General features: G+C 39.8%; 1 protein-coding gene across 3 annotated transcripts in view; it reads right to left on the bottom strand.

Moving 5' to 3' along the window:
* ABCB1 (ATP binding cassette subfamily B member 1) overlaps nt 1-20,945 on the bottom strand; it is a 108,026-nt gene that overhangs the window by 73,015 nt on the left and 14,066 nt on the right. For all 3 annotated transcript variants that reach the window (XM_025872822.2, XM_073898746.1, XM_073898745.1), the window contains 4 exons: nt 17,419-17,590; nt 4,142-4,193; nt 2,041-2,232; nt 1,465-1,636 (listed from right to left, as the gene is read on the bottom strand). In XM_025872822.2, coding sequence (XP_025728607.1) covers nt 1,465-1,636; nt 2,041-2,232; nt 4,142-4,193; nt 17,419-17,590 — 588 coding nt within the window. The remainder of the gene's footprint in view (nt 1-1,464; nt 1,637-2,040; nt 2,233-4,141; nt 4,194-17,418; nt 17,591-20,945) is intronic.

Genomic DNA, 20,945 nt, shown 5'->3' on the forward strand with positions numbered 1-20,945 from the left:
AACAAATGGTGCTAGGAAAATTGGACAGCCACATGCAGAAGAATGAAACTGAACCATTTTCTTACACCATACATAAAATTAGGCTCAAAATGGAAGAAAAGACCCAAATGTGAGAAAGGAATTCATCAAAATCCTCGAGGAGAACACAGGCAGCAAACTGTTTGACCTTGGCTGCAGCAACTTCGTATTGGACATGTCTCCAGAGGCAAGGGAAACAAAAGCAAAAATGAAGTACTGGGACCTCATCAAGATAAAAATCTTCTGCAAAGTGAAGGAAACAATCAACAAAACTAAAAGGCAACCAACAGAATGGGAGAAGACGTTTACAAATGACATATCAGATAAAAGACTAGTATCCAAAATCAATAAAGAACTCATGAAAATCAACACCCCAAAAATAAATAATCCAGCTAAGAAATGGGCAAAAGACATGAACAGACATTTCTCCAAAGACATAAATGGCTAAAAGACACATGGAAAAAATACTCAGCATCACTCATCATCAGGGAAATACAAATCAAAACCATAATGAGATACTACCAGTCGGAAGGGCTAAAATTAACAACTCAAGAAACAATAGACATTGGTGAGGATGTGGAGAAAAGGGAACCCTCTTACACTGTTGGTGGGAATGCAAGCTGGTGCAGCCACTGTGGAAAATAGTATGGAGGTTCCTCAAAAAGTTAAAAATAGAACTACCCTACAACCCAGCAATTACACTACTAGGTGTGTATCCAAAGGGTACAAAAATACTGATTCGAAGGGGCATATGCACCCCAATGTTTATAGAGCACTATCAACAACAGCCAAACTATAAAGAGCCCAAATGTCCATCTACTGATGAATGGATAAAGAAAAATTGGTGTGTGTGTGTGCGTGTGTGTGTGTGTGTGTGTGTGTGTGTGTATACACACATACATATTGGAATATTACTCGACTGCCAAAAAGAATGAAATCTTGCCATTTGCAATGATGTGGATAGAGCTAGAGTGTATTATGCTAAGCAAAATAAGTCAGTCAGAGAAAGACAAATATCATATGATTTCACTCATATATGGAATTTTAAAAACAAAATAAATGAATATAGGGGAAGGGAAGGAAGAATAAAATAAAAAGAGAGGGAGACAAATCATAAGAGACTTAACTGTGGAGAAAAAACTGACGGTGGCTGGAGGGGAGGTAGGAGGGGGATGGGCTAAATGAGTGATGGGCATTAAGGAGGGCACTTGTGATGAGCATTGGGTGTTAATGTAAGTGACGAATCACTAAATTCTACTCCTGAAACCAATACTACACTATATGTTAACTAACTTGAATTTAAATAAAAAAATAAATAATAAAATAAAATAAAACCAAGTATCAAGTATAGAGTCTAGGTCATCATGTGATATAAAAACAGCCTTCCACCATGGGGGGGGGTGAAATGGGGACAGTATAAAGTCTGGATTTACATGCTTTACCCACCTTTGCCCAGATAGCAGCTGACAGTCCAAGAACAGGACTGATGGCCAAAATCACAAGGGTTAGCTTCCAACCACGTGTAAATCCCACTATAAAACCAATGAAAAACGTTGCTATTGACTGAAAGAATATTCCAATTTTGTCACCCATTCCTTCATTGATTTTGGAGACATCACTAAAAGAAGAGACAGTGTTAGAAATAAACATGAGAATTATAAGCAGAGAACTGAATCCATTTAGCTGTTGTGTTCTGAGTGTGGGACAATTAGTTTATATCCAGGATTTTGCTCAGAAACTTCCTCAGAAAATGTCACATTGTTGCTCTCCCACACCACTCTCAGATGACTTTTGGGAGTTGGGCAGTTCTTCCTCATTCATTGCTAATCATGCAAGTCCCCTCATGCCCTGCCAGGGTAGTGGGAACCAAAGGATGTGTAAGACATGGTTGCTGCTCAGAAGGAATTCAGTCTCATAATTACTTCTGAGCTATGCATTAATATCTCTGAACAGATCTGATAACATCTCTTTTAAGTAAGAATAAGAACTGTGTCCGAGTTAAACATAAAATGAGGTACTCACTCCGTGAGCCGGGTGTTAAGCTCCCCCACATCATGCACGTCAAACCAGCCAATCTCTTGTCGCATGATGGCGTGAAAAAACTGTTTCCTAATTGTGAGTATCTGTCTTCCAGCGGCCAGGCACCAGAAGGAGACCTGGATGTAAGCAGCAACCAGCACTCCAGCCCCGATCCCACTGTAATAATAGGCATACCTGCAAAGCAACAAGAACACTTCACAGACGCAGTTTTCTGATCACTGCAGCTTTCCCCCACAGACCATTCATACTTATGTTTTCAGTCACCTGGCTACCTTGCCATCCTTAAAATTAGAAGGAGTGGTGATAGGCAGAATTGGTGGTTGGCATCCAACTACGTCTACACCAATAGAGTGGGATGGTTAGCAGTGTGGCTTCTGCTTTGGCTCAAATCCCAGCTCTTCACTTAACTGCTGTATCATCCTGGGCAAGCTGCTTCACCTTTCTAAAGCTCAGTCTTCTAACTTCTTATCTGCAGTGAAATGCGGGCAAGAGTAGTAAGGTAGCAGTGCATGACATGAGCTTAGGCCAGTGCCCGGCACCTAGTAAGCCTCAGAGGATATGCCAGTTACTGTGAAAGACTCGTTTGTGGCTTCAACATCACAGCATCAAGTAGGACCAACTGCTGTATTCCTGTCTACTTATATCGCCTTGGGGTCAGTTGATGAGCACTTTGAGGTGGTTACTGCACATTGGAGAATAGAAAGAAGCAACAGAACTTGTCAGAAAGTGGAACCAAGAGATGAAAATGGTCCCTTGGCCTTCTAGAAGAACACAAAAGCTAAATAAAAAGTTTTTTACATCATCTGCCAACTAGCCTTCGTGAGTTACCCTAAAATGCTTAATGAATCAAACAGCACACCTTTAAGTTTAAACTTGAACAATAAAAAGCTTGACCATCTTCTAAAACCACCCTTGATCATCTAGAAACAGTGAATTTATGTTTCTTTGCTCTGAATCTTTATATTTAAAAAAAGCAAACAAGTCTTGCACCTTACTAAGTGAATTCATTTTTAGGTTAAAGACAAACATTCTAAAATGAAATATGGGATTCCAATATTCCCAACTTTACAAGTTCACTACTTGCCACCTTCCAGTAAAAAGGCTGGTATGAGCCAAGCCATGCAGAAGCTATAAAAATGATTACATAATAACCAGAGAGTCATGGATATTACTGTTCACAAGACGTGTTCAACCCAGCAGGCATCTTGGTAAACACATCTCCCCAAAGCTATTCCTTGTGACTACAATGTATTCATCTGAGATGATGTAATAAGAATACTAAATTTTAGCTAATAGATAATTGAGTAATTATTATCCAAGCATTAATGATATAGCAAGAAATAGCTCAAAAGAAACCCCACTTAACAAGTAGAATGCTTGAGGAGTTAATGTATTCTAAACCATCAGTCCACATTAATTCAAACAAAATATATTTATATTTAAGCATTTGTAAGATGATTACAAGGCACTGTTTCATTTTTCCTCAATATAAAATAAAAAAACCTCTCCATAGGAATATTTACTTCTCATCTTTCAAAATATGATCGGGAGCCTCTATTTTCTTCAAACCTAACAGATAATTTACAGGATAATGTGGAATCATCACCTTCTGATTAACCAACTTGTACCTTTGGACATCTCTTATAAGGTATTTTGGGGAGCAAACTTCAAGATACATAAATCATTAACAAAAGCTTCCCAGGGTGAATTAAGGTCAGGGGGACTATATTTATTCTGGGATGTTTTGTTTCATTGTTTAGAATCTGATGCTGTGTTAAAGAGAAAATTGTGTTAACTGGTTTGAACTCCTCTAATTTCTCTGTTATGATAATCTATATTTACAATGCATATATAAATCTATAAATCTAATCTAGGCTTAACCTTAACTTGAGAACAGCTCATGCAGCAAATTCTTTTCTTAAAAAAATAAAAAATTTTATATTTTATCCTCCTAGAAAACAGTGGTATTATTCTTAAAAGTCTGATTCTTTATTATAAAAATGCAAAATTTTATGCTACAAAAATACAATGCTACAATTGGATACAGAAAAGCTTAACAATAGTAAGGAAAATGTCTCATTACGTGGTCATTTCCTCCTCCAGAAGTTGGATGAAAGGTGCATCGTTCATAATACCTAGATCACCACAAAACAAACATATACCATTATGTCTCTCTGTTCTCCATTAAAAATAAGCATATAAAAATGAATCAAACTCGTGTCACTTAATAATTTACACAAAAATAGGTCAAACTGATGTTTTAACTATGTGAAAGCATTATGGCATCCATTCAAATGCTTCACTGTTGGTCACGTGCAACCACACACACACTTAATTCAGTGAAGCTTTTTTGCAAGAAGAAATCCACATTTATTAAGAAGCAGTGCATCAGCCAGAATATTGGTGTCCATGAATTAAAATATTTTATGAAATGCCACTCTAAGATGACATAGAGAAAACTCTTTCCTAGGGCCTCTATCCTGATAATTAAATATCAGTGCATACTTGACACTAAAGCACTTCTTAGCATTTAAAATCAACACTGCATTTTTCCAGCTTTTATTTCTACTTAAAAAATATAAAACACAAAAGTTTATATAATGAGCACCACCAACCTCATCATGCAAGATTAGCAAATGTCAACATTTTTAGACAAGGTACATTAAAACTTCAACACCACCCATCCAACACACATACACACACATACACTCTACTGTTCAATATTTTGGTGTGGATTTTTTCAGTTTCTTTAACTGTATGCCTGTCTACTCACACATAAATGCACACACATGCTTGTTTTAAAAAAAAAATCAGGGCGCCTGGGTGGCTCAGTCGGTTATTTGTCTGCCTTTGGCTCAGGTCATGATCCCAGGGTCCTGGGATCGAGTCCCACATCGGGCTCCCTGCTCAGCGGGGAGTCTGCTTCTCCCTCTGACCCTCTTCCCTCTTGTGCTCTCTGTCTCTCATTCTCTTTCTCAAATAAATAAATAATCTTTAAAAAATAAAATAAAAAAATCATGGCCCACAATCATTGGCCAATTTTCTGTCAATCTGTGTGTATAAACGTGTATCTCCATTTTTTCAAAGTTGTATCTATTTCAGTTGTTTCCAGTGTTTTACTGTTACAGGCAATGCTGCATTAAACATACCCACACATGTATATTATATAGGAATGTATAGTATATATTTTTATAGGATAAATTATCATAATCAAGGTTGCTGGACCAATGGGGAAGCACACTTTAAATCTGATAGTCATTTCAAAAGTTAGGTCATAATATAAAGGGCCTCGTTCAGATGAGTCTGATTTTGACAGGCATGGGAAAGGGGAGGAAAAGTTTTTCTAGCAAAGGGAGCAATGTGGACAAAAGTCCACAGCATGTTTGATAAGGGAGTAAGCCAGTTTGGCTGGGGTGTGGGTGTGTTGTATGGATGGGAGAAGGTGGGTAGGGGGCTAGAAAGATCTGGGCCCCACAGGTAAAGCATATAACACTAGTAGTCACTCAGCGGTTTGGGCAGAAGAGGACATAATTAGAGGCGGGGTCGAGGATGATGCAATGCACCTGGTAGCAATGTATAAGAGTAACTGGACTAAAACTGTGGAAAGAGCCAAGACGTCCATCGACAGATGAATGGATAAAGAAGAAGTGGTATATATACACAATGGAACATTATGCAGCCATCAAAAGGAATGAGATCTTGCCATTTGCAACGACATGGATGGAACTGGAGGGTGTTATGCTGAGTGAAATAAGTCAATCAGAGAAAGACATGTATCATATGACCTCACTGATAGGAGGAATTCTTAATCTCAGGAAACAAACTGAGGGTTGCTGGAGTGGGGGTGGGGGTGGGGTGGGAGGGATGGGGTGGCTGGGTGATAGACATTGGGGAGGGTATGTGCTATGGTGAGCGCTGTGAATTGTGCAAGACTGTTGAATCACAGATCTGTACCTCTGAAACAAATAATGCAACATATGTTAAGGAAAAAAAAAAAAGAAGATAGCAGGAGGGGAAGAATGAAGGGGGGGAAATCGGAGGGGGAGAGGAACCATGAGAGACGATGGACTCTGAAAAACAAATTGAGGGTTCTAGAGGGGAAGGGGGTGGGGGGATGGGTTAGCCTGGTGATGGGCACGTTCTGCGTGGAGCACTGGGTGTTATGCACAAACAATGAATCATGGAACACTACATCAAAAACTAATGATGTAATGCATGGTGATTAACATAACAATAAAAAATTTAAAGGGGGGGGAAAGAGTAACTGGACTAGAGAGAGACTGAGCGATGTGAGCTATCGCAATTACATAAGCACAGAGGGTCTAAATGAGAAGAGAAAAGAAGGAAAGTACCCATAAGATTCAGAGAAGAAGTTATAGGTTCTAGGAACTGCTGAAACAATCAGGATCTAAGCATCTGGAGCGTGGTGGTATCACGGTGGGAAATAAGTCAGCAAAAAAAATAAAATAAAATAAAAGCAGGTCTGGTCAGATGTGAGAAGATTATTGGTTCAGTTTTGAAGATTTTTATTCTGTGGTATCCGGAACATTCAACTGAAGATGTCCAATAACTACTTAGACTATAGTGCTATAGTGCTCCTGTTCTGGAGAGAGTTCTGATCTGAATGATTTTGGAGTCATGTGCTGGAGGCCAGAGCTAAACTCAGGAAAGAAAAAAAGCCATCTCTCCTTACATGCAAGGACAGGGTAGGGGGTAAGGAGAAGAGGGTGAGCAAGCACAGAACCCTGAGAAATTTACATTTAGGGGTAATACAGAAAGTAAGGAAGTAATAAAAAGATGCAGAGGCAACCACACAAAGCATGTAGCACAGAACCTGGATTGCTCCATATTGCCTTTGGCAAGGCAATAATAACGTGTCTGGACTGATTTTTTAGATGAGTTATGAGATTGCTTCTGCTCTGTATTTTCAAGAATAAAATATTAAATAGCTAGCTGAGTGAGGATTTTTCTCCGCATGAGTCTTAGAAGATCCCTCATAAAGGATTTTCAATTTTATCTATCTAGCCAGGAAATATTCCTAACTGGTATTAATTGTTGCTAGCTTGTATTACTCCCAAAGCAAGACAGATTTCCAAATCTAACTCGAAGTCTGTTTTCTATTCATTGCTACTACCAGTTTTCTCAATTCTAGAGGTAAGGAACCAAGAGAATTTAAAGAAATGTTCTTTGGTAATGGTGGCTTCTAGGTCCATAGTCACTTTAGAGTGTTTGAAAAGTAAGAAATTATGTTAAAGGTCAAAATTGACTCCTTTAAAAGTTTTTGTACAATACATGTATTTATTGTACACAAACATAAAGGAGTCAATGTACACTGTATGTACAATACAGGAGAGAATATATGTGTGTATATATGTATCTCTACATGTATGTGCATGCACATACATAGATTCAGTCATCAGACTCAAACTTTAGCACCAAGTGCCTTTCACTTGTGCTTCAGTAGTGTCAAACTGTACCAGTTAGAATAACAATGGAGCATTCAGATCATCTGACAGAGATAATCTCTACTGACCAATGAAATAAAAATGTCTGGACTCCCTCCAACCAACTTTTCTTTTCCTCCAATCAATTCTTGTTAATTAAAAGCTCTCTGGCCCCAGAGATTTTTCCTGCCTCTATGAGCTTCTCACAAAAGGCTCATCCTTAGGCATGCCTTCACAAGATCAAAACTTTTCTAAAATAGGTTTATTTTGGAGAGAACGAGCAAGCATGTGCATGAGTGGAGGGACGGGCAGAGGGAGAGAATCTTCAAGCGGACTCCCCACTGAGTGCAGAGCCTGACACGGGCCTAGATCACATGACCCTGAGATCATGACCCAAGCCGAAACCAAGAGTTGGACGCTCAACCAACTGAGCCACCTAGGTGCCCCACAAAATCAAAACTTTAAAGCTGAAATAACCCGAGAGATCCGATAGTCCAGTGACTTTTTACTTGTATGGATCTCAAGGGTTACTGCCCAAACCAATAGTTATAAAGAAGAATGTTTAAATAGTATCCAAATATAATACTGTTTTTCAGTGGGAAAAGCCAGAAACTCTCTATATAATGTGTGTGTCTGTGTGTGTACACCTAACAATATCAACCAAACAATGAGCACAGGAAAGCCAAATATATAAGTGCACCTTTTGTTTTAATAAAATACTTGCTTAGATTCCTGACCACTTTCTCCTTCTCTGGCTTCCAGAACCTCCTTCTCCTGGTTCCTCCATGACTGTGATCCTTTTTAGTGTCATTCACTGGTCCCTTGTGTTCTCCCTCTCCCTACGAGCTGGTGTTTCCCAGAATACCGTGCGCACTCCTCAGCCACTTCCACAGCTTTAGGGATTCCCATATCTGGACTGGAGCTACTCAAATCCTCTCCTTCCTCAGGGTCAGTGCTCTGGTTCTGGGCCCCATCATCCCTTTCCTCTACTCTAATGAGAGCTAACTGGTTTTTCTACCCAATCAGGTCACTGTCATCAGATTTTATTTTGGCAAACAAAAATATAATCATATTGGGGCACCTGGGTGGCTCAGTCAGTTAAGTGTCTGATACTTGATTTGGGCTCAGGTCATGATCTCAGGGTTGTGGGATGGAGCCCCGTATTAGGCTCCACAATGGGCATGGAGTCTGCTTAAAATGCTCTTCCTCCCTCTCTCTCTGCCCCTACCCCCTCATGCTCTCTCTCTCAAAATATATATATATTGCTTCCATTAATAGCCTTCAGTGACAGTTGCTGCATCAAAGATAAAGTCCAAAATCCGTAACATGTCATATTAGCACCTTTTCAGTCCTGCCACAATATATCCCTGCCAGGATAACATTTTTGAAAGGTTAACGAATGATTTTCCAAACATTTTCTTTACCCCCACACCTTTCTCATTTCAGTACTAGGGCACTGTGCAGTCACTGTCTGGAGGGAGGTCTGCTGCAGCAAAAAAAAAAAAAAAAATAGTGCCTAAGTTTTTTCTTAGTTTCTGTGCTCCTGAAAACTTTACCCTTGGGGACTGGAGAGTATACAGAGCATGACAAAGTATTTTGATTAAATGTCATGAGGCTGAGCTCCACCCTTTTAGACTAAAGAATATTTTCCACATATTGAGAAGAGATTCAGTAGAGAAGTGATGACAGCTTCCTTCCTCCAAGCTTTTATTCATTCTCTTCTCTCTACCTGGAATGCCTTTTACCACATTTTTTTCTTCTGATAATGATTCCTTCTCCATGAATAAGCTCAAATATGACCTCCTCTCAAATGGCTTACCCTTAGTACAGTGACTCATCTTGTCACAGAACTCCAGAGTAACTGACACGATTCAATTTACTAAGTCAATGCTAGAAGTATGGGGCTCGATATCTATCTCCTCCTCCCACTGCCACTGGCAATGAGCCCCTGCAGAACTGGACTGTCTTGGCCATCTTTGTCTCCTCAGTACACAGCCTCTGCTCTAACTGCTGTAACCTAGCCTGTCCCAAAGGTTTGCAAGTAGTTTCACAGACCCACCACACATGTAGACCATTGCCCAAAATATTCCATCCAATCATTCTATTTTCTATTTAAGTATCTCATATAAGATTAAAAAGAAATACACTAGGGCGCCTGGGTGGCTCAGTCGTTAAGTGTCTGCCTTCAGCTCGGGTCATGATCCCAGGGTCCTGGGATAGAGCCCCGCATCCGGCTCCCCGCTCGGCGGGAGGCCTGCTTCTCCCTCTCCCTCTCTCCCTGCTTGTGTTCCCTCTCTTGCTGTCTCTCTCTCTCTCTCTGTCAAATAAATAAATAAATAAATAAATAAATAAATAAAATCTTTTTTAAAAATTAAAAAAAAAGAGAGAGAGAGAGAGATGCACTAAACCAGTACCTTACTACGCAAGCAAGACTTCAAAGAAACTGTAACTGAACAGTGCCCACCACCATGACTAAAGACTCCATATCATTTAGGGATCACATTACATTGCATTTTTATCTGACCCAAATATCTCAATATGTTCAATAATTTTACCTACCGAACACTTAAGAACAGTATGAATAAAAAGTATGAGACATAAATACACTTGCGATTTCCTAAGTGGTAAAAGGAGATTGTGTCTTAAGGGTGATTTTCAGACCATCTCCCACAGAGCTTTTCACATTAGGCACTGCTTCAGACACTGGGGACACAACCTAGCACGAGAAAGCCATTTTGTTCTAATCTTGGTGGATTTCTGCGCAAGCAGGAAATGCTTTTACTTTCAGGCCCAAACCTCATGCGACGGGGCACCACTGCTGAAATTTCTAAGATAGCTCTTCCCATGAACTTCCTCTTTTCCCCTCTATGCCTTTCTTCCCACTTGATAAGCTGTAATCAACAAGTAATCCAATAAATCAACAAGGGAATTTTTGAGTAATAAATCTTGTCGAAGCAAGCGGCAAGGCTAGAGTGACTTTCAGGTGGGTTGGGGACAAGAGCTCTTTCTGAGGGAGAAGTGAATGATAAGAAGCCCTTACAGAGAGATGGGCAGTTTCTGCAACACCCCAAGCCAGGAAGGAGCCGGGAGTGCTCAGAGAACAGACAGAAGTCTGCTGCGAGTGGGCTGTGCTGAGTAGGTAATAAGCAACGAGACTGATGGGCAGGAGGGGGTGGGGTCACGTGAGCCATACTGGCCAGTGTAAGGAATTTCTATTTATTCCATGCAACAGAAAACCACTGGGAGAGCTGTGACCTGACTTGGGTTTGTAAAAGCTCACTGTGACAGTGTGTGGAGAACTGGATGTAGCCGGGTAACAGTGGAGTTAGGAAGTAAAGAGTCATGTAGGCAGCAACGAGACAGGCTCGGTGCATAGGTTGCAGCCAGAGATATGTGTGGTGGGCTCTACGTGGAGTGAGCTCAGCACTGTGGCCAGGTGGTAGCAGAACATTTAGCAGAGATCCTGGCTCGGAGCTCCCTCCGCCTCTTTCGACCAAGGAAGCCTATCCATGAAAACAGAAGTTCCATGAGAGACATTATATACCCAGCGGCGGTGGGGGCGTGGTATGATGAAAGAAGAGTTAGTAAACCACAGAGTGAGATGATCCACAATGTGTATCCTCGCTCAAGAACAGCAGGAGTCCAATTCTTTCAGTCTTCATGTACAGGAAGCTCCGTCAACCACGTGCAAGAGGAATTTGGGCCTTTTACCTAGATGATCAATCCCTCTGGCATTGGCCCAGGCTAGAGCCTGCCACGCAGTGAGGTTGGGCTCACTGCAGGTGACAGATGACTACAGAAGCCATATTCTCCTCAGGTGTGCTGTTTTCACACCCCTGGCCCGAATAGCTATGCCTCATGGCCGCCCTGCTTGGCGTTACCTATAAACAAATCTACAGGATGGCATCTTAGGCAGAGAAAAGACCGAGAGAAAGATTGTCTGCCACAATTTTAGGCCAAGTTTGAAACCACTACTAGTAGAGTGGACAAAATATCAGATTAAAAGGCAGCTCTGACAACTGGCAAGCAATTCCATTATGGCTACATTGCTTCAACTTCCTTGGCCTTGCCTTCTACATCTATAAAATAATGGGTTTGGGCCAAGTTCTAGGCCTCTTTTCACCTACAAAATCCCATGATTCAATCTTTCATTAGGTTCATCCCATTTCTTAGGTATCTAAAATAGGTCAATTATTATCTGTGTATCTTTTTTTATGCTGTCTTTATTATATATTGTAGAGATGACATCATAGCTAATCTACTTTTTGGCTTGAAAAAGCATTCTCCTAATAATAACCAAAAAAAAAAAAAAACCCTGGCTACATTATACTATTATTCTAGAAAAACTACCCCTATCTTTAGTGTTAATACAAACTTCAAAGACTGCCACACTGACCAGTATACTTCCAAATATGTTGTCAATATTGGAGAATCAATTTTCCAGAAATTTACGTCTAAGAATTTTTCCAGTGTAATGGTTAGGGGCAGAGGAAAGCCGTGAACAAATGCAAGACAACAGATCCATTATGGAAATTTTTATGAAATACTTAGAATTCAAATATTATCTATGATTCTATTTTGGAGCATACACATTCTATTTTGGAGCATACAAATGTGGCCTTGAGGGCACACATGGCAATGTTTTCTTTGTGTACACCAGTCTTGAAACACACACTCAAGATCTGTACATGATTTATACACTAATAGTTTAAGCAGCAAAATACAGATGTTATTTTGAGGATAATTTTACAGATGGTTTTATGTTCATCATGAGTTTTAGAGCAGGGAAATGGAAATGATAAATATAATGATAAAAATGAAAATAAATTCTTTCCACTTTTCTGCTTTTTGTCTGAATTATGAAATTGTACTAGATTTTGAGTGACTCACATTTTCTCTATTCCTCAGCCCACAATGTGGTAGGAGACTAAACAGAGCCAACCATAATATAGTTATGGAGAAAGGAAAAAAAACCATCAGTGTGGATGTATCATAAATGGAAGCATTAGAGACAATAAATAATCAAGTGTTTATTGAAAGAGTACCTCTGGCTGATAACCACCACAAGACATGGAAAATATCCTTAATGTCCCTTATTTTCTGGACCAGCATGTCATCTTCAGTGTCTTCCTTTCTGGGTGTCCCTCTGTTTTCTTTGGTGCCTGGGTTTGGCACCAGTCTACCTGGGCTGGAATCCTTATTACCAACTCCATGACCAGAGGCAGTTTAAATTTACTCAACCCTCTGGACCCCTGTCCTAATCTGTCAAGAATAAAGGAGTCAATACATGTAACGTACTAAGAACAGCACATCTTAAATGCTCAATAAACGTTAGCTTTAGTTATTGCAAACAACTGAGTCTTTTCTCAAGGCTTAAGGCTCCTGCTCTTTCTACTTTTCTCTACATCCTATCCCAGGAGGTTTAAGATCCCTTTCACTAAAATATTGCCAATTCTCTAGTCCTTTTCTTAGGCCAAGATTCGGTCTTACTTCTTCAAATGCCTGGCTGTCATTTACACTTGCACCCAACCTGTCGCCTTCAACACAGCATGTCTAAAATCACATTTGTCTTTATCTGGGCTCATTTCCAGAGAGTTGTCAGTCTCCCGAGGAAGATGAAAACTCACAGAATACCACATAAATTCAGCAGTGGTTAAGTGCTGTTCACCAAAGTTGTATGGCAGGATCAGAGAGGTCCCTAGGCCCAAGTCATCAGAGATTTTCAGGCAAAAGCAAATTCTAAAAACAAGATAAAGATGGATGGGGGTAGGGTGTCAAGAAATCAGGTCCACAACAAAAAGAGCAGGACAAAGGCCAGTGTCTCATAATCAGGACAAGACATCAGGAGAAAAGAAAGACCCCTCATAGGGGTTTATTGTAGCAGCAGAGAGGGATCTGCTCACTCCAAGTTTTTAGAACTGTCTAGTTAAATTCAATGTTTAGTGTAAAACCCTCAGGCTTTGAAGAGCCTTAGCAAATCCAAGCCTCCTCTACACAAGGAATACTTCTTGTCCAACAAGGAGGATCTGGTCCTTATTCTACCCCCATGGAGAGGTAATGAGGTTTGATATGGGGAGGGCAAAAGAAGAAAGGTCGGAGTGTCAGGGGTCCTGGGAGTCCAGTAGACAGGCTCTCCCTCCAGAAACCTCAGGGAGCTCATTTGCTCTCATCTCTAGGACCAGCATCAAAACCTTTGAGGCTGTCCCCACAAATGATCTGATATCTGGAAATCTGAATCTGCAGACAAGCAGGTTAGTGACAGGGAACTGAGTGTTCCAGACTAAAAATTACAGTAGAGATTACATGCTGCTTTTGAAAAGACATGGAAGGATAAACAGCAGGGTAGTGACAGTAAGGGGTGGTGTTGAGAGAAGGATATTAACTTATTTTTTACTTAATATTTATTTTTAAAAAATTTCACTTGTTACATAGAATATGTTTATTTTGTGCAGGAGAGAGGTACGATGCTGACCAAACCTTGTTATCATCTCCTCTTGGACGCTTCCCATGATTCCTATATATGGAGCCCGCCCTTCCTCTCATTTCCCAGGTATTTTGTATATCTTGTATCACAGTACTAATATCCAATTACATTTGTTGGTTCATGTGTTCATTACTCCTACTCTACTAAGTTGCTTGGGGGTTGGGAATGAATACTTAGGACATATACTGTGCCTGGCACATGGAACAGCTCAACACAAATTTACTGATGTAACAGTTGAAGATAATAACCCCCTATTCAATGCCCCACCTCAGAGACTGGTGATCTTTTACTGAAAAGAGTCAGAAAGTAAATATTTTTGGCTTTGGGGACCATATGGTCTCTGTCATAACTTCCACTGCACTAGTGGGGTGTGAACGCAGCCACAGAAAATATGCAAATGAATGGGCATGGCTGTATTCTATTAAAACTTTATTTACAGATACTGTAATTTCAAGTTTATGTAATTATCACATCACAAAATATTATTCTTATGATTATTTTTTCCAGTGATTTAAGAATAGAAAACGATCCTTCAGCTCACAAGCAGTACAAAATGAGGCAACAGTCCAGATTTGGCCTCCCTTGGGCCATCTTTTGAGAACCCTTGCCTTCCCAGAAAGGCATGGCTAGTGGTCCACAGTTACTAAGGAAATGCTGCTGAAAGGGACAATTATCCACATCTATAACTGAGTAACTCTAGGTATGTCCCAAGCTTTAAACAATAATAAAAATTGAGTATCACAGAGTTCTATAAAGATGAAATGATATAAAGAACAGTATCATCATGGCAAGTTATGTAGGTTCATTTGTGAAGAACATGGAAGTATGAGTTTACTGATGATACAACCACCGTAATGACCATTTATTGAGTGCTTTTTTTATATGTAAGCCCTGTTCTGAGTCTTAAATGATGAATCCATTTAATTTTCACAACCACTCCATGAAGTAGGTTCTACAGCTAGTCAACTTTTTTATAGATAAGGAAATTAGAGTATGAAGAAATCCCCCAAGACTCAAAACTAAAAAATGGTAAGAGGGGGCAGTTTACAGCCAGGCAGTCAACTCCAGGGCCTGCTTCCTAACAGTTGAATATGGTACCTCCTAAGAGCTTGAGAAAAGCACACTTCAAACTTTTCCTAGGATTAGAAGAGTGAGAAAAATGGGAAGATGGGCAAGGAATGCAACGTGAACTACACCCCCAGCCGGAAACCATGTGATGCAGGCATCTATGAAGAAGCCTGCTGTGACCACACCATGCAGCCATTCTCCAGCCCAGGAGACTGATCAATAGGCAGATACATGGGCCTCACAGGGAGCTAGTCTCTGCAACTGGACCACCGCCTGGGAACTCATACATGCTTATTAGATAACGGAGTCTGACTACTATCCATCTCAACATGTCTACAGGAGGTAGACATAGTAATGATTAGTACTCCTAATTAAAGAAATCAATTCTTTTTTCATAAAGTAAGAGACAATTAATATCTGGGTGATGGAGATACAGTGTATAAAAATGTTAATGCAATTTAAAAAAAAAGACCACTGGACATTATAGTAGTTGAGTAGTTGAGGATCAGAATGGGCACAGATGTGGGCACCTGGGTGGCTCAGTCGATTAAGCATCTGCCTTTGGCTAAGGTTATGATCTCAGGGTCCTGGGATCGAGCCCCACATCAGGCTCCCTGCTCAGCGGGAAGTCTGCTTCTCCCTCTGCCCCATTCTTGTGTGCTCTCTCTCTCTCTCAAAAAAAAAAAAAAATAAGTAAAATCTTAAACAAAAAAGAATGGGAACAGATGTACACATAAGGTCTGCTGGCCTACCAGAGAGTGCTATAAGATTTGATTCTTCCACTGTAATGTGGTAGGAGAACTAACTCCAAAGAATATTGCCAAATGCAGCATGCAGAGGAACCAATAAATTTAGAGAGCACCGAGAACTTCCTTTGGGTGAATGGTATAAAAGAAAGGGGCCATTCCAAGGTGGTACATCTTCTGGCAGCTTCTTCTGAATGCCATAAAGGGACATAATAAATACATAGATTTTACATAGTTCAAACATACTATAAAATTTTCTGGCCCAACTCGTACCTGCATTCACAGATTTGAAGTAAGCCTGCCTCAGGGTAAACAATGTGTTCTTCAGAATTACAGAAAAAGGGGTTTCTAGGACCCACTGACAGGTATCAAAGGATCCATAAATACCCCCAAAATGGTATGAATATTTATATGCACACTTTTGGGGAAAGGATTTGTAACATTCATCAGGGACGAAAAGTTGAAAAAGCTATGTGAATATCCATGTATTCTCAAGTGCATTCTCAAACAGGCATTTTCCAAAAGTTCTACCCTTTGAGCACCCACCAGGTTGTAAGTCTTTGGGAAGCTGAGTTTAAATCAATCAAGGCTTGACTAAAGGTGACATGAGAGCTCAGAGCTATCAACCAGTCTCTCCTCAATCAACTGTGAATGTGAGAGTGTATGTGACACCCAAATCTTTTCAATAGTCCATTCCCTTCCCCACTCTCCTGGAGGACTGTTTTAGATCTCCTTTCTTGATCAGCCAAGTGTCTTACTTCCTACTTCACTGAGAAAATTAAAGTAATCCCAAGAAAACTTCCACAAATTCTCACCTCCTCATCAACTCAGCTTTGGACACTGGCACACACATGCTCTCTCTTTCCACCCATTACTCTGGATAAGGTTATCCATGCTTCTACCTAAAGCAAGTATTTCCTTTTGGGCATCATATTCCATCCTTTGTCACGGACATCATGCAAACAAATCTCTTCCCTCTCTCTCAAAGCATCATTTTCTTCTCTCTTTGGGATCATTTCCATTAGCATGCAAACAAGCTATTATTTCTTCCATCCTAAAACACACACATACATGCACATACACATACACCAACACAACTTCTCTTGGCCATATTTCTCCAAAGAGCTCAACCTGTGACAATACCCAAAATTAAGTTTCTGGTATTTACTGCCCAAACCTACTATCTCTCCACCCTCCTTATCTCAGTTGATGGTAACTGTATCCAGTTTATCCTGTTTCTCAGGCTACAAATTTTAGGATCATCCTAGACTCCTATCTCTGACACCCATATCCATTTTGTCAGAGAATAAGATTCCTACTTATCATTTGACATCTAGATGAGGTGGTTCTTTTACCTCTTCTGAAACTTCCTGGGATCTTTCTGACTTAACAGAGCTTAACAGTCTTTTTCTACATATCTCTGCCAACACTTCCAATGTGGATTCTAATGCTTGTGAATATTATCTTCTCAAACTCATTACCAGTATGAACTGTAGCTCAGATCCCTCCATCTCCCACACAAGTAAACCCACTAGTGTATTTCATAAGAGTTAAACATCATTTCTAAGTAACAGATTTTTAAGTTTCCAATAAAATCAGTGCCGCAAATAATACTTACTTCCATTAGTTGTGTTTGGAAAAGTTGTGTTTCCTGAAATTCCTGCATTGGCAAAGCTATCTGTCATGTCTCCAAAAACCAGCATCATGAGGGGGAGTGCAGATCCGTGGATGATGGCAGCCATTGTCCCCACCAACATATACAACCTATCAAGCCAATTTGAATAGCGAAACTTAAAAAAAAAAAAGAAAGAAAGAAAGAAAACGTAAAGAATAGGACCAATTAGCACAGGTTCATGGATAGTTTGCTCTACTTTCCAAATATATCCAAAATCCTAACATTTCTCAGACTACTACTGCTACCATCCTGGCCCAACCTAAACAATTATAATAACCTAATTAGAAATGGGCATTTGACTCTTCTATTGAGTTCTGACCTCCTTCTTCATATTTGACTCAGTTTGTCTTCTTTTCTTACATATGAGGTTTGATGAGATGGATGGGACATTGTGGGAAATTGTAAAAGTCTTTAATGGTACAACTATAGAAATATGTACTTGTTGCTCTGATTTCCAAGAATAGAAACCACTTTTCATCTCAAGATTTTTTTTAAACAAGGAAAAATCTTGATTGCCAAAGGCCCCTCTGAGGACACCACTGAGGAAATATTTTGCTGCTTTATGAAAGTGGCTTGAGTAAAAGAAAAGATCTGCTGCATAATGAAATTAGGATGAATGTAAAATGATCTGAATGCAATTAGGCCTCAATAGTAAGAACGAAGGAGAAAGGAAGAATCAGTTACATGCACACTTCCCAAAAAGAGATTTCTTGAAAAGATAGAATATGGCCATAATGACTGACTTGTGGAGATATGCATAATCTCTTTAATCATAGGCAAGTCAAAAGTAAAGACAGACTTCTCTGCATCCAGAAAGTGATGATAAGAAGACACAGTAAGGTGAACGGGCTCAGGACTCTGTAACAGTCTACTTGAGAAGCAACCAATACTTCTGTATAATTCAAGGAACTAGTTAAGGGCCGAAAGAAAAACAAATGAAAGAAAACAGGAAAAAAAAAAAAAAACCACCAGAGACAGATGAAGCCTTCTGTGGGGGTTTGTGGATAAAACCCAATGCAGTTGGCTGTCCTGTGGATGCCAAGAGGTAGAGTCAGCAGGTTTGTAAGCTAGGCAGGAGAGTGAATAAAAAAAAAAAATCATAGGTCTAGTCAGGGAACATTCACTAAAACAAAGATCAAGATCAGGCAACATAAAAGACATATCAGCAGAAAGATTTTACAGACAAAGAGATAGAAGCCAATCTTAAAGTTAGCTAAAAAGGAACTTACAGTAGTAACAAATAGGAGTAAGTATTAAATTGACAAGTGGAGAAATAAAGAGCAGAATGGTTCTTGGCAGTAGTGACTGGCAGTCCATGAAGTAGGAAAGAACTAGTAAAGCTGAGTTATAAAATTACCAAAAATTCAGGGCACCTAGGTGGATTGGCTAAGCATCCAATCCTTGGTTTTGGCTCAGGTCATGATCTCAGGGTCGTGAGATCAAGCCCCAAATCGGGCTCTGTGCTCAGTGTGGAGTCTGCTTGAAGATTTTCTCCCTCTTCCTCTCCCCCACACATTCTCATTCTCTCTCTCTCTCAAATAAATAAATAAATCTTTTTTGAAAAAATTAGCAAAAATTCAAGTTTGGTGTAAGAAGAACATCTAATATATACTTGGGCATTTGCATTTAAATTTTTTCTAGGGGCACCTGGTTGGCTCAGTCAGTTAAGCATCTGACTCTTGGTTTCAGAACAGGTCATGATCTCATGGGTCGTGAGACTGAGCCCCGCACTGGGCTCCACACTCAGTGTGGAGTCTGCATGAAGATTCTCTCCCTCTGCCCCAAGAGGGGCAGAGCACAAAGGCCTCTCTATCTCTCTCAAATAAATATTCTTTTAAAAAATAAATAAAATAAAATATTTCTAGCTCTTAAAAATGTAATCAAGTAAGCTCAAGTTTGAGTTAATGACATATCCATAATCGATAACATCCTCTTCTTCACAAATTAAAACAGGGATAATATGTTTTTGACATTTTTTTCATATTTCATTGAAACACAGGCTAAATTTTGCCATTATTTACTTTGTCTTAACTAAGCATTCATCCACCTCTTTAAAAAAAACACAAATAAGGAGGAAGAGATAGGCAGAAGCCATTCATCTTCTCTTAGAGACTCCATTAAAGTGGATAAAATATCAAATTCCTCAGTAGAGGAAGAGGAAAGAGTTGATATACAAGGATTTCTCTCCACTTCTCCCTACTCCCACAGGATCTTTTACTTCCAAAACTAATCACTGGCCATAATAAAAACAAGCAGGCCATGAATATAAATATTTACTCAATGCCTACCTAATGACTAATAAAAGATAGATAAATACCAAAGGTTTATGTCCCTCCTTCAAAGTGCTTAAAGAGAAGAAGGAAGGCAAAGCAAAGAAGTATAAGCAATCTATAAGAATTCTGCATGCTAAGACAGCATAGTGTACGCAGTAAAGCAGACATAAAACTGAGCAAATGGTCATTTCCGCCTTTGTGGAAAAGCTTCACAGAGGACGTTTTGCATCCTCCCAGCTTTGAAAGTTTGGCATATATTCAGAAACAAGAAGGAAGACATTCTAGCCAGAAAGAACAGTAGGCAGAGCAATATGCTCAGAGGAGATGGGGGTATGAGGTGTAGAAGCAAAAATAAAAAGCTGATTGACTTTGCACCCTTCATTGAGCTAGGGCAAACCAGAGGAGGCAAGAGTTTGGAGGGAATGGACACAGGGAAATCTCATTTTGTGCTATTTGATGGCTCATCCTGGAAGTGCTATCTGAGAAGCACATGGAGAGAATTCAGAGTTTGGAATGCAGTTTCATGATACTAGCATATACAGCAGAAGTCATGGGAGCTGGATAAGATCATCCAGGAAGAGAAGAAGAGTGACTGGCGTTAAGAATAATTTGAAAATGAAATAATAGAGACAGCATGTTGACTGTCCTTTTGATGATCTTGGGGCAAAAGGTAAAGCAAGAAAATGGGCACCAGACAAGGAAGCAACATCAAGGACAGACTATTTAATGACGTCTCACACATGTTTATGGGTACATCAGTCACAGAGATGACTGGTGAAAACAGGAAAGAAACAAAAATGGACAACATCCTACAGAATAAAAGAAACAAATGTTTCAAGAACCCGAGGAGAGGGATCACTGATGGATGCTATACCTAATGGGTGAAACAAGATATCGCACTGTGCCCCAAGATCACTCAGAGCCACAAGGGGGTAGAGATCCTTTTACAATGCAAGGGTCCAATCTGTCATCTCCTTAACCGAGTGATCAAACTTAGTATTGTAAAAAGGTAAAATACTCTGACACCTGGTGTCTCCAGATGTGATGAGACATGAAGTACACAGCATCCCCTACACAATTTTCTTACCACAAAATATTTAATGTGAATGTATTTATAACTTTCAGCATATTAAAAATGTAAGCCATGGAAGAACAAGTGAAATGATCCCATAAGGAAGCAATAAAAAGAGTCTAGAA

This window comes from Callorhinus ursinus, unplaced genomic scaffold (assembly GCF_003265705.2).
Source record: "Callorhinus ursinus isolate GAN/ISIS: 27379988/994484 unplaced genomic scaffold, GSC_fseal_2.0 scaffold12, whole genome shotgun sequence".
Taxonomy (NCBI): Eukaryota; Metazoa; Chordata; class Mammalia; order Carnivora; family Otariidae; genus Callorhinus; species Callorhinus ursinus.